The 13,062-nt window shown below is 59.3% G+C and overlaps 1 protein-coding gene across 2 annotated transcripts; it reads left to right on the top strand.

The window, feature by feature from the left end:
• The first annotated feature begins 226 nt into the window (after positions 1-226).
• Positions 227-13,021, top strand: FBXW5 (F-box and WD repeat domain containing 5). 2 transcript variants are annotated; one of them, XM_048325379.1, is made up of 9 exons: positions 227-279; positions 794-1,004; positions 3,327-3,484; positions 4,105-4,279; positions 5,581-5,729; positions 7,048-7,528; positions 10,071-10,218; positions 10,541-10,753; positions 11,210-13,021. In XM_048325379.1, the coding sequence occupies exons 2-9, from the start codon at positions 815-817 to the stop codon at positions 11,454-11,456; spliced, it is 1,761 nt and encodes a 586-aa protein (XP_048181336.1). In that variant the 5' UTR covers positions 227-279; positions 794-814; the 3' UTR covers positions 11,457-13,021. The 2 variants fall into 2 exon arrangements, with proteins under 2 accessions (XP_048181336.1, XP_048181337.1); XM_048325380.1 differs by lacking the exons at positions 227-279; positions 794-1,004 and having other exon boundaries at positions 3,361-3,492.
• The last annotated feature ends 41 nt before the right edge of the window (positions 13,022-13,062 follow it).

The following is a 13,062-nucleotide window of genomic DNA, read 5'->3' as shown; positions in this document are numbered from 1 at the left end:
GCGGGGGCGTGGCATGAGAAGGGCGTGGCATGAAAAGGGCGTGGTCTGAGAGGGGCGTGGTCTGGGCGGGCGGGGCGGGGCGGGCCAGCGCCGCTGCTGCAGGGGCGCCCGTGAGCGGTCGTGCCGCGCTCGGCTCGCTGTGCCTGGCACGCTTGCGGGGAGCTCTGTGCTCGAGCCATCGGGGCTGCGGCGGGACGCGCGCTGTGATTGGCCGGCGCGGGAGCGCCGCGAGCGCCGGCCGGAAGTGGCGGGGAGGGGCGGGAGAGCGGAGCCGCCGAGGTGCGGGGGGACAGCGGGGACAGCGGGGACACGGGCACGGCACGGGGGGACAGCGGGGACACGGGGGGACAGCGGGGACACGGGCACGGCACGGGGGGACAGCGGGGACACGGGGGGACAGCGGGGACACGGGCACGGCACGGGGGGACAGCGGGGACACGGGGGGACAGCGGGGACACGGGCACGGCACGGGGGGACAGCGGGGACACGGGGGGACAGCGGGGACACGGGCACGGCACGGGGGGACAGCGGGGACACGGGGGGACAGCGGGGACACGGGCACGGCACGGGGGGACACCGGCCGTGGGGGAGGCCGGGGAAACCGGGCACGACACGGGGGGGACACCGGCCGTGGGGGGCACCGGGCACAGCACGGGGGGACACCGGCCACGAGGGGCACCAGGGCACCGGGCACGGCACGGGGGAACAGCGGGCAAGGCCCGGGGGGCTGCGGGCCCTCGGCGGGTGCGGGTCCCCGGTCCGGGCCTGACCCCAGCACCCCGCTCGGTTGCAGGCGCGGCGGCAGAATGACACGATGGACGCGGGCTGCCCTCGGCTCCCAGACACCGTCCTGTTCGAGATCTTTCTGTACCTGGACCACGCCGACGTGCTCTCGGTGGGGCTCGTCTGCCAGCAGTGGCGCGCCGTGGCCCGCGACGAATTCCTGTGGAAGGAGCTTTTCTATCGCTACTACCGCGTGTCCCGGGATGTGCCGCGGCACCCAGGTGCGCTCCGGTGCGCGGGGCTGATCCCGGGGGCGGCACCTGCCGTGAGCCTGGCACACACACGCCGTTCCCCCGCTCTGCCTGCTGCCCGCCGCTGTCGGGGCGGTGGAACCCCTGAACCGCGCGGCCTCAGCTGTGTCACGGTGTCATGGGCTGAGATGTGCACGGGAAGGGCTCTGGGACTGCCCAGGCCCTTGAGAAACGGGGCTCAAAGGGTTGAAAGTGGTTTGCCTTTCCCTTCTTTTCACAGAAAGGAGGTTCCTGAGCTCCCTAGGCAGGTGCTCTCTGTAGCTGCTGTCCAGGGAGATCTGGGAGTCGCAGTGAGTCACCACACACGGCTGCATCCCAGCCTGCTCGGGATCTGTGCAGTCACTGCTGGCTTGGCCTGCCCGGGACTTGGCAGCCCCTGTGCTGCAGCTCTGCTCCTTCTCCAGCTGGAGCAGGCACTGCTGCGAGTGCCGTGGGCTGCTCCCAGGGTCCCAGGGGCCGGGCTGTGCAGAGACCTGTGCCTGTCTGGGGCATGTGTGGCCCTGTGACAGCACTGGGGGCATGTGCTGAGTCAGCAGCTGCCCCACAGCACCAGGGCAGGTTGGATTTGATGTGGGCTCACATCAGGAGCTGACTGAGCCTGGCAGGGCTGTCCCTAGCCAAGCTGTCAGAGGGCTTGGGGGTGGCAGTCGTGTGGTCACAGCTCTGCTCCCTGCTGAGCATCCAGTGCTGGAAGCAGTTTGGTGCAGTCTGGAGAGATGACCCAGCTCTGTCACGCCAGCTGGGACAGGCCCATGGGACGTGGCAGCAGGAGCCCTTGCTGCCAAGGGGGGTTTCTCTCCGAGCAGCCCATTCCCAGGGTGTTGCAGGGCATGGGAGGGCTGTGCTGGGGGCTCCCAGCTGTGACTGAGGGAACTGGATCCTGTATTGTGAATTGCAGTGGCTGTAGAAGGGCAGGAGGAAATGTCAAGGAAGAAATGCTAAGGATCAGGCAGTGGAAGCTGATCTCCTTGCAGCAGGAGCACCAGTGCAGAGGGGCTCTGGGAGGAGATGGGATATGGATGGGGTTCCTCCAGGCTGGGTGACTTTGCTCTTGCAGAGCCTGGGAGCTCCATGGGGCTGCGGACGTTCTCTTCAGGGTTTATCTAAAAGGCTCATTCCCTCCCAGCCTTCTGGAGCTGCTTAGTCAGCTGCCAGCCCTGTTCCTGAGCACTAATTAGGATCAAGCAGTCGGTGTAGCTCAGTAACATATTCAGGCACCTCCCTGGCTGCTGGAGCTGTGGGCACCCAGGAGAAGGCAGCAGGAGAGGGACAGCTGGCAGGCGTGGGAAGGGGCTGGAGGGTGAGTTTGGGGAATACCCCTGCCAGCCTGCCTGCCCTGGGCAGCCCCATGGTTGGAGGAATGGTATCCAGCTGGTCTGTGAGAGGAGGTGTTGGGTTTGCTTGGCCAAATGGGGCCTACCCAGGCTGTTGCCCAGCCGGATGGGCTGGGAGCAGGAGGTTCAGAGGGGGCTGAAGCACCCAGCCTCGAGCAGCAGTGGGATGTGCTGGCAGCAAGCTGGCCTCTGCCTGGAGTAGGTGCCTCCTGGGCTGCAGCGTGTTCCAAAAAATCCTTCAGTCCTGTTCAGTGTCACCAGGAAAGTTGGCCCTTATCCATATACATGTCTAATCCTCTTTGCTTCTTTGGGATTTGCTGCTACAACAAGTCTGTAGGCTGCCTGGCTGGGCCCTTCATTAAAAATCTTCTTTATTTGTCTTTTATTCCATCTCTGGTGAGTGTGCCCCAGGCTGTGCTCAGCACACTGTGTCCAGCTTCTGTTCTTCTCTCTCATTTTTTCAAGTCTCTTACCTCACGGAGATGGGTTTTTCCTGGTCCCAGACCCTTTCTGGAACCATCTTAATTCTATGTTAGACAAGACAGAGATAATCAGTGCAGAGCTGGGTATGGTGAGGAGAAGCTTCCCTCTTGTCACACCTGGTTGGTTTGGTTGTGCTGGAGCACGTGTTCCTTCTCAGGACTGTTTTGTCCTGAGCCAGGTTTTGGTCTGACAGCCAGCACCTCTGCCCGGGCTGTTCCAGCAGGGGCTGTGCTGGTTTGGGAAGCAGAGGTGTGGTGTGGAAGAAAGGGGTTTTTGTGTGTGGGAGTAGGGAAGCTACTGAGGAAAGTGCTGAGGGCTGGTAGCTGAGCTGCAGCCCTGGGCTGGTGCCCCAGCAGAGCTCCTGGCCTTGCTTGCAGGAGCCAGGGCTGGTTTATTGAAGCCTGATGCCGTGTTTAGCCCAGCTCTGCTCCCCTCCACTGACACTCCTGTCCCCTGTCCCTGCTCTGTGCTGCAGGTGCTGTCTCCTGGTATGATGAGTTCCAGAGGCTCTATGACACCATCCCTTGCGTGGAGGTGCAGGCCCTGAAGGAGCACAATGACCAAGTTTTGCACCTCAGCTTCTCCCACTCTGGCTGCCTGTTTGCATCATGCTCCAAAGACTGCACGGTCAAGGTAAAGTGGTAGGTGCCCTGCCCAGCCCTTGCAGCCTTGGTCCAGTGGGGTTTAGCCCTGAGAGCAGCCTTTGGAAGTTTGTGGAGAGGTTTGACCGGATGTCCCTGGACTGGGGCTGGTTCCTGCAGGTGCTGAGCTGTTTTCTAAGCCATAGAACTAATGACTCTTGCGAATGTAGCCTTGAGGGCTGTGGATTCCAGCTCCAGCCTGTGTGTGTGTGGAGGTGGCCGAGGTGCTTTGCTTTCCAGGTACGGATCGGTGCCCTGTTGTGCCCTGGGTCTGACGAAGAGTGGGGAGATCACGATCCACTGCAGTGGATCATGTCTTGCATGAGTGGTTGTCCTGGGAGGAATCTCTCTGAACATGCTGGAAACCCAGCTGTGACAGCACCATTCACTGCCTGAACACCCTCTCCTCTGGCCCACGGAGCAGCAGTTCTCCATTTAGCCCCTCTCCATTTTTTGTCAGGGAAATGGACATGGCTATGGCGAGTGGGAGGCAGTTAAGTGGGGTTTGTGATACTGTTTGTTTTTCATGTCCTGGTGAGTACTGGCAGAACAGATAAAGCAGAAGCACTCTCAGGCTTCTCAGCAGCTTCCTGACTGTCCATTTCTCTGCAGATCTGGAGCAATGAGCTGGACATCTCCCTGCAGCACAGCTCCAACATGAGGCCGTACAACTGGAGCTACACCCAGTTCTCCCAGTTCAACTCCGATGACTCCCTCCTGTTGGTATCCGGTGTCTTTGTGGGGCCTCACAACTCCTCCTCAGGGGAGATTGCTGTGATCAGCATGGGTAAGTGGGGCTTCCCTGGGGCATATGAGTGCTGGGTGAGGGGGTTCCCTTCTTCTTTGGGCGTGCAGTAGCTTTACCTCCGCTTGTCCTGACACGTGAGCTAAGGGGCTCCAATCACAGTTCTAGAGGGGAAACCTCACAGACAGCCTTAACTCTGCTGGGGTCACCACAGCAGCGCTCCAAGGCAGTGTGACGTGTATTTAGCCTCACTCACTTCTCTTCTAAGTGCCAGTCTGGGCAAGGGTTATCTACGTCACTCATCTTGAAGACCCTGCCTCTGGCTTATTTAATGCTGGTCATAGAACCACAGAAACCCAGAATGGTTTGGGTCGGAAGAGACCTTAAGGCTCATCTTATTCCAACCCCTGCCATGGGCAGGGACACCTTCCACTAGACCAGGTTACTCCAAGCCTCATCCAGCCTGGCCTGGGACACTTCCAGGGATCCAGGGGCAGCCACAGCTTCTCTGGGCACCCTGTGCCAGGGCCTCCCCATGCTCACAGGGAACGATTCCTTCCCAATATCTCATCTAACCGTGCCCTCTGGCAGTGGGAAGCCATTCTTCTTTGTTCTGTCACTCCAGGCTCTTGTCCCAAGTCCCTCTCCAGCTCTTTTGGAGCCCCTTTAGGCCCTGGAAGGGGCTCTAAGGTCTCTCTCTCCAGAGCCTTCTCTTCTCCAGGCTGGACACCCCCAGCTCTCTCAGCCCATCTCCAGAGCAGAGTGGCTGGATCCAGCCCTCAGATCACCTTTATGGCCCTAGTCTCACCCTTAGGTCTCACGGGGCTTTCTGAGGTGTTGTCACCTGAGCCTCTTTCCCTTCTGCTGCAGCTCTGTGTATGTGGCTTATCCCCCCTGTGTTCTCTCACCGTCTTTGTGCGCAGTCCCTCAGTGCCAGGAGTCAGGAGTGCAGCAGGAATCAGGAGTGCACAGCTGCCTTGGTTGGAGAGGCCCCAAGCCCCAGGGTTGGGAGTGAAATTCTGTATGTGTTTAACTTGTTCTTGTCCGCAGGGCCTACTCCGGGCCCTGCTCAGGGAAAGGGTGGGAAGCTGGATTGCTCTGTGCTCTGGCTCTGTGCACTGCCCTGTTATTTTGGTTTCCCTTGTGCAAGGTATCATCACACATCTCAGGAGAAAAGAGAAATAATCTGTCTCTGTAGCAGTGGCTGGGGATGGATGGAGGTTGGCACTGCTGCTTCAGTGCCTCTCCTACTACAGAGACCCGGATCCACTTCCCCTGTCCCACACGGTTTCTCCAGGGCTCTTGCTGGAAGCCACTGCCTCACACTCATGTTTCCCTTCCAGAGAACTTCACGCTGCTTTCCAGGGTGAGGAATAAGCCGTATGATGTGTTTGGCTGCTGGCTGAATGAAACCAACTTGATATCAGGCAATCTGCATCGGATTGGGCGCATAACCTCCTGCTCGGTGCTGTGGCTGAACAATGCTTTCCAGGTGAGCTGCCTTCCTTCCAGCTTCACAGGCAGTGCAGCTTCCTGCTGGCTCCTGGGGGAGGGAGAGCTGCAGGGAAGGATGGCTCAATGCTCCTGTCGTCCCTGTTTGTCTCCTCTGACTTGCCCTCAGGATCCTGAGCTCGAGGCAACCCTTGCATGAGGCTTCTCCACACTCGGTGTTGTGGTACTCACTACAGTATTCTAACTCTGCCCTCAGATCTCATTAACTCTTGCCCCATTAATTAGGCTGAGGAGTTGGCTGCAGTGCTCTGCAGCATGCGTTGCCCAGCAGCAGGGCTGCTGAGGTCCTTGGTAGTCTGAAGCTGGGCCTGGGACTGCTGTGGCCTGGCATGTGTCCCAGCAATGGCCTGTCTCCCACTTGGTAGCTCAGGGTGTTCCTGGGAGCTGGAGGCTGAGCTCAGCCCCGCCTGGCCTTGCTGGGGTTTCTTGGGCCGGGTGCTGTCTCTGGTTCTGTGGTGAGACTTGGAGAGCTGAGTGTGCTGGCCTCAGACTGCTCGTTCACTCCCTGGCTCTTGGGCTGCTCAGTCATGTTCCCTGTGTTTTGCCTCTGTTTCAGTGTCACATCTGCACATCCCCATGTTTTGTGATTTTAACATGATGCTGACCCCAGGTAAAATCCTCTGGTGCCAGAGACCTTCCCAGAGCCATATCTCCATGCTACACTGAGGCATTACCCCAGTGCTACCACTTCCATCCCTGAGAGGCCAGGAAGGACCTTGCCCATGACGGGGGTGTGGGAGTACGGCTGCAGGCTGGGAACAGTGAGGCAGAGAGGGACCTGCTCTGTGTGTCTGGAGCAGATACCAAGCTGCCCCTGCTGAGGGTACAAGCACACTCCAGGAGCACGGGGATTCTCTGCCACTGCTGCTGTGGGCCAGAGGGATCCCACTTCATGCTTATCCCAGAGGCCTGTTCCTGAAATCCTTGTCAATCATAGAATGTAGAGTATCCTGAGCTGGAAGGGACTCAAAAGGATCAAGTCCAGCTCCTGGCCCTGCACTGTAAAGCACCAGGCAGCACCAGCTGATGACCTCAGGGTACGGTGGCAGCAGGGCTGCCCAGTCACTGTGCTCCACTGCTGCCTGCCTGCAGGAACGTTTTCTCTGGCTGTGTCTCCATCCAGGATAGGAAGGAGCTCAGCAGAGCTGGCAAGCCTGGGGCTAGCTCTTGTGTCAGTGCCCCACTCAGAGTGTGAAGGGGTCAGTGGGGGCCAGTGTCCCTGCGGTGCCTCAGGTCTTGGTTTGAACTGTGGGAGTGACGTGGGGTGGTTCCTGCTCACTTCTCCCCTCTGCTCACAGGGCATTGAGTCTGAGAATGTGAATGTGGTGAAGAGACTGTTCAAAATCCAGAACCTGAATGCCAGCACCATCCGGACCGTGATGGTGGCCGACTGCAGCCGGTACGATTCCCCGGACCTGCTCCTGGACTACGAGGAGCAGCTGGCTGCTTCCTCCACCTGCCCAGTCTTTGATCTCGGCAGTGACAGCGAGGAAGAAGAGGCCAAGCCCAAGCCGCCTCCGGAGGCAGCCGTGCAGGAATTGCCGGATGCCGGGGGTGTGCCGGAGGAGCACGGGCTGCAGCAGCTCTTTGATGATATCATGGAAGGCCGCGTGAGGCCTGCCATGACCGAGACAGAGCTGGAGACAAAGGTGGCCGAGCTGTTTGTGCGCAGCAGAACTAAACCGCCCGAGCCAAACCTGCTCCCCACAGACAGCAACAGCAAGACAAAGTACTTGATCTTCACCACAGGATGCCTCACCTACTCCCCGCACCAGATAGGTAAGGCTGGGTCTGAGCCTGGGGCAGCTGGGGCTCCTTGGGGGCCTGGGCTGCAGCTGTGCTGGGGATTTGGGTCGGGAAAAGAGCTGGTCTCTGCTGCCTGTTTGTGAGGCGTGAGCTGCAGTTTGCTCTGGGTTCTGAGAGGCCCCGGCGCTGAGGGGAGTTCCACCTCCTCCACTTGCCTGAGGGTTGTTTTGTTGCTGCCAGCATGACACATGGCCAAAGTCATGGCAAGGGCTGAGCAGAAGAGCAAGAAGGAGCTTCTGGTTAAGAGCACCAGCCATGAGCAGCAGTGGGTGCAGGGGCAGGGCAGCACTTGCCCTGAAGGATTGTGTGGAGGGACCTCGGTCCTGTTCTCTTTTGTGGGTAGGCAGGGCATCAGGGCAAGCCTGAGCAGCATGGGGTTGATGTGTGAGTCACTTGTGCAGTGCCCCTGTCCCTTGCCTGCCTCCCCTCTGCCGTGGGTGGGACTGCCCTTAGGTAAGCTTCCAGCCTTAGTGAGACACCTGGGACTGAGGAGGTCTCCCAGAGGATTATTCACTGCCCCAGCCAGTGTTTCTGTGGTGAGTGATGCTGGGCAAGTTGCAGCCTCCTCCATGGTACCAGTGGGGTCCAACAGACTGTGGGTGCAGCGTGTGCTAGGCAGTGGCATTGCTGGTGACCTTGTCCTGGGTTAGGATGTCACTTGCTCTCACCTGGGGCACTCCTGTTAAGGCATCAGGACTAGCAGAGGCTGAATTTACTGGGAATCCTGCGGGGAGCTCCTGAGCAGGGAGCAGGAGCAGGTAGACTGGCTGTTTCCCCGAGAGACCCTAAAGCTGGCAGAGAGGTGGAAAGGACCAGGAGCGTGGGAAGGAGGGAGCTGCTCCCAGACAAGACTACTGTGAAGCCAGACAGTTTCAGTTCCTTTCACTGCTTGCACAGTTACAGCCTTGCTTCCTTGCTCTGCTGACCTTCCTATGACATGGTCCCACACCAGTGCAGCCCCATAAGGTGGGGGAAGGCAGTTTCCAGAGCTGTAAGCAACTTAGGCTTTGCCTACCTCAGTTAGGAACATGACCTGGACTGAGTGAGCTCTGCTCCATGCTCCTGCCCGTGGGCTGGGTTTGCAGACAGCCGTGGTGGGTCTTGGCCTGCCCTGGGCTGAGCTGAGGCGGCACCTGGATCCCCTGGGCTGAGCCAAGGCCACCTCGCAGACTGGGACCTGCCACACACCAGAGCAGAGCCTTTGAGCTCCCGAATTCCTCTGCAGCTTCCCAGGGCTGAGGGATTTGTGTGATGCCTTTGAACTCTGTGACTCCCTGGCTGGTGGCCAGCACTTGCAGCACAGGCTGCTGCTTGAAGGGCTGGACAGTTCCTGTCCCACCATGAGTCACTGCAGTGTCCTTTGTCCCTTGGTTTCTGTGCAGAACTGGCTTTGTGCACCTGCTCTGTGCCCCCAGGACCTGAAGGAGCTCACTCTCTGCTCACCTCCCACGCTGTGCAGTGCTGCTGCAGCCTGAAATCCTTGAGTTCCCATTCCTCGTGCTGCTGCCAGGTTGAGCAGCCTGTCCTGCTGACTCATGTATGTCTCAGTTTGGAATGGGGAGCATGGTGCTGTGGAAGTGAGGATGAAGATGCTGCTGAGCTGCACCAGTGAGGTGGAAGAACACTGGTCATGTCCCAAAGGTCCCAGGCTCAGGAGCAGAGATATTGGGAATGGCCTTGAACTTGGGGTGTAATGGAGTGTCACCCATGTCTTGTTGGGCTGCAGGAGAGGGCTAAAATCAAGGGTGGTGTTAGCAATTCCTGCAGAGGGGCAATGGGGTGGGATGGGCTGGGCCACCTTCCAGCTCGCCCTGGACCTGCTGCGGATGAAGCCTGTGTGTGCCCAGGAGCTGCTGAGGCTCACAGGGGTCCTCCAGGAAGCCATTGGGGATGGACCATTTGTGGAGCTGTTTGTGTTTTGGACCTCTGCAGAGCTGGAAGAGGACAGTGGCTCACTGCTTGACCCATCACTTGTCTCCTTTAGTCAGGAAGCTCAGAAGCTACAAAGCCCTTGAGCACAATTTGGGTTTAAATGTCTGTTCTTTGAGCCTTCTGGGACAGATCCCCGCCTGCCCTTGACAGTGTCAGGGGAAAACCCTGCCACAGCCAGTGCATCTGCTGGGCTGCTCCAGGCTGGCTACTGCAGAGAATGGGCCCAGCCCAGGGATTCATTTAGGAGAAAAACCCTTCTACAGCTAGCATGTCTCCTGAGCCAACGCAGCTTCCGTGTGCTCCAGAGATGGGCTAGGGCGAGGTTCGGCTGGACCCACACGCACCCCCTGTCTGGGGTTGGATGTGCCAGGGGGTTGCTCATGGGCAAGGTCGTGGCCCAAAGCCCACCTGGAGAGCTGAAGGAGCCCAGCCAGGTCAGCAGCCCTGTCCTAGACCTTGCCCAGCAAGCTGGTTCTCCTTTCTTAGCCGCACCAAGGGAAGCCCCTCCCTGAAGCCTGGGAGCTCCCCAAGTGCTGCTGGCAGCAGCCTGTGGAACTGCCTCCCTCTGCTTTGTGTCCCACAGGGATTAAAAGGATCCTGCCCCATCAGATGACGACCGCAGGGCCGGTGCTGGGGGAGGAACGGCGCTCAGATGAGTTCTTTGACTCCCTGGATCATGTCATTGACATCCACGGGCACATCATCGGCATGGGCCTCTCCCCTGACCACCGGTGAGCGCAGAGGGCTTCAGTAACTGGGCAAGAGCTGCTCACAGGTTCTGTGGGGTAACCAGGACATGAAGTGACTGTGGTGGATGGATTGGGTGCCTGCTGATCCAGGTGCTGATAGTGTGTTGTTGCTGAGCATCGCCCCTGGCTGCGGCAGGAATGTGTTCCTGAGCCAGCTCAGGACAGGGTGTCTCCTTCTGAGCGTGGAGGAGCTGCCCACACCAATGGGTCCTGTTCCTGAGGCAGATCATCCATAGAATCTTAGGATGGTTTGGGTTGGAAGGTACCTTAAAAACCATCCAATGCCCTCCCTGCCATCCCCAAGGTACCTGTACGTGAACAGCCGGGCCTGGCCCCAGGACTGCGTCATCTCAGACCCGATGCAGCCGCCTCCTATCGCTGAGGAGATCGACCTGCACGTGTTCGACCTGAAGACCATGAAGGAGGTGAAGCGAGCGCTGCGCGCGCACCGGGCCTACACACCCAACGAGGAGTGCTTCTTCATCTTCCTGGACGTCAGCAGGGACTTTGTAGCGAGGTGAGGGGGTGGGCAGGATCCTGACCCTGCATCTGGGAGGGCCTGGGGCTGTTGCTGTGGGATGGCCAGGTGAGCAGAACACTCCTGTGTGTTGGGAGCAGAGCAGGGAATGGGGTTGGAAAGAACAGAGGGACTGATTTGGAAGATGCTGATAAAGGGTGGCTGCCCTGGTCCTGCGGTAAATCCCTGAGGAAAAGGTAAATTTGGGGCTGTGGTGTGTTTGGTGGCAGGTGGTAAATGCCCTTCCTGGAGCTGCCAGGTGCTGTGGGGTGAGCTGAGAGGCCCTGGATCCCAGAGGGAGCCGCCTGCACAGGATGAAGCTCATGGAGACAGGGGCTAGGGTATCCTCTGCCCGCATCCCTGCAGAAGGACGGGGGTGGGAAGAGCAGGGTGTTGGGGCTGCTGGGCTGACGCTGAGACCAGTGGGACACCCTGACCGCTGTCTCTCCACCCCAGCGGGGCAGAGGATCGACACGGCTACATCTGGGACCGGCACTACAACATCTGCCTGGCCAAGCTGCAGCACGACAACGTGGTGAACTCAGTGGCGTTCAGCCCGGTGGAGCAGGAGCTGCTGCTGACAGCCAGTGACGATACCACCATCAAGGTGTGGCGGTCTCCACGGGCCGTGCGTGTCCGGCAGGCCAGGAGGCCCCGGCCCAGGAAACTGCTCTTCTCCTGGCTCATGAACCAGAAAAGCTGAACCCAGGTACATCTGCTCCTGCAGCTTCCTCACTGCAGCACCTCCTTCTGTGCTCACAGAGCCCTGAGCCCTGCACAGAGATGAGCTCTAGGCACACAAATCCTATGGCTGATCCAGGAGGGGTCCTGGCAGCGGGAATCGCCTCCTCCTTGAAGCATCTGCTTCGGCCAGGACATAAGAGCTGGGGCCCTGTTGTGGGCTTTTCAGGCAGCAGCCGAGCTGGTCACTGCAGGGTGGGCTCCCACAGCTTCTCACCAGCGTTGCTACTTGGGCACAGCTCTGTGGGTGAGCTCTGGGCTCAGGGGACACTGAGGCACGTCCAGTGTGGGTCTGTGTGAGCCAGGGATGTGGCCGGCCCCACTGGGAGCTGCCAGCTGCAGAGCGCTTGGCAGGAGCCGCGGTGCAGCTGCGCTGCCTGACTGCAGGACTCTCTTAATATTGGCGTTTTATTAATGTGTGTTTGTCCCAAAGCTCCGCGGGCAACTCCTCTGGCTGCGGGGGAACGTCAAGTGCCTCCTCCCCATGGCACCTCTGCCCGGGAGGGCAGCAGGGACTGGGGGCAGTAAGGGGACAGCAGGGCCAGGGCTGGGAACCTGACTGGCCCCAGGGTCTGTGTATTGGTATCGCCAGTTTTCAAACTTGGGAGGGGGGAGGGCTGGTGGTAACATGGTGCTGGATTTGCCTCTGTCTTCCTCTGAGTAGCACTTCAATAAGCTATGGATCGGGAACGTATTTATTGTGGGGGATCTGCTGTCCCATTCTGGGGTACCCAGGAGGACAGCTTACCTCCTGCCCATGCTACCCAATCATGGCACTTTAGGTTCTCTTGGTATGTTCTCTGTGAAGAGGTGTAGGCACCCACGGGTGCTGCAGGTATTCATTCACCTGCAGGTGATGGGGACGGAGCCCTCCCGCCTGCAGTGACAGCTGAATAAGCTCTGTGTTCCTGGGGCTGACCCGCCATGGAAGGGGTCAGCTCCTCCAGGCCCCTGTGGGCAGTGGAGACAGTCACTTGGAGTTATTACAGACTCAGTAGTGTTCACTGTCTGTCCCTTGAGCTTCTCTCCCTGTAGCAGGTACCCAAATGTCAGAGTCTAAAATTAAGCTCCTAATCTTGACCTGGCCTAGATGGGGCCCCAGGAGCTGCCGTCACTCCTGGAAGCAGGGCTCGGAAGGAGCCACAGGGGGAGGCATTTTGGGGCCCCCCTGGAAGCCCCAGGGCAGGGGCCTGTGCCATTCCCAGTCTGGGGTTGCTGATAGACCTGACTGATGGCTTTAGCAGCCCTTGCAGCAGGAGGGTCGGCACCTGTGTCCTGCTGTGCCCCAGCTTCATCCAAAACCCCCATACTCAGGTTTTCTGTCATGAAATGGGGGGTTCCTTCGTGTGTGCGTGCACACAAGCTCCACATCCCGCTCTGTCTCGTCACACAGCGAAGGAACAGCCTCTCCCTCCTCCCCCAGCTGTGAACTCTCCAGCCGTGGCTCGGTGCAGCAGCGAGCGAGGCACTGAGGTGTTGTTTGTACTGCTCTTCACTCTGGCATTGAATAAATACTCTGCTAAAGCATCTCTGCAATGTGAGCTTGTTTTTTCGAGCGCTGCTCTGCT

Source organism: Corvus hawaiiensis, chromosome 21, assembly GCF_020740725.1.
Source record: "Corvus hawaiiensis isolate bCorHaw1 chromosome 21, bCorHaw1.pri.cur, whole genome shotgun sequence".
NCBI lineage: Eukaryota > Metazoa > Chordata > Aves > Passeriformes > Corvidae > Corvus > Corvus hawaiiensis.
This window is presented reverse-complemented; position numbering and strand designations above follow the sequence as displayed.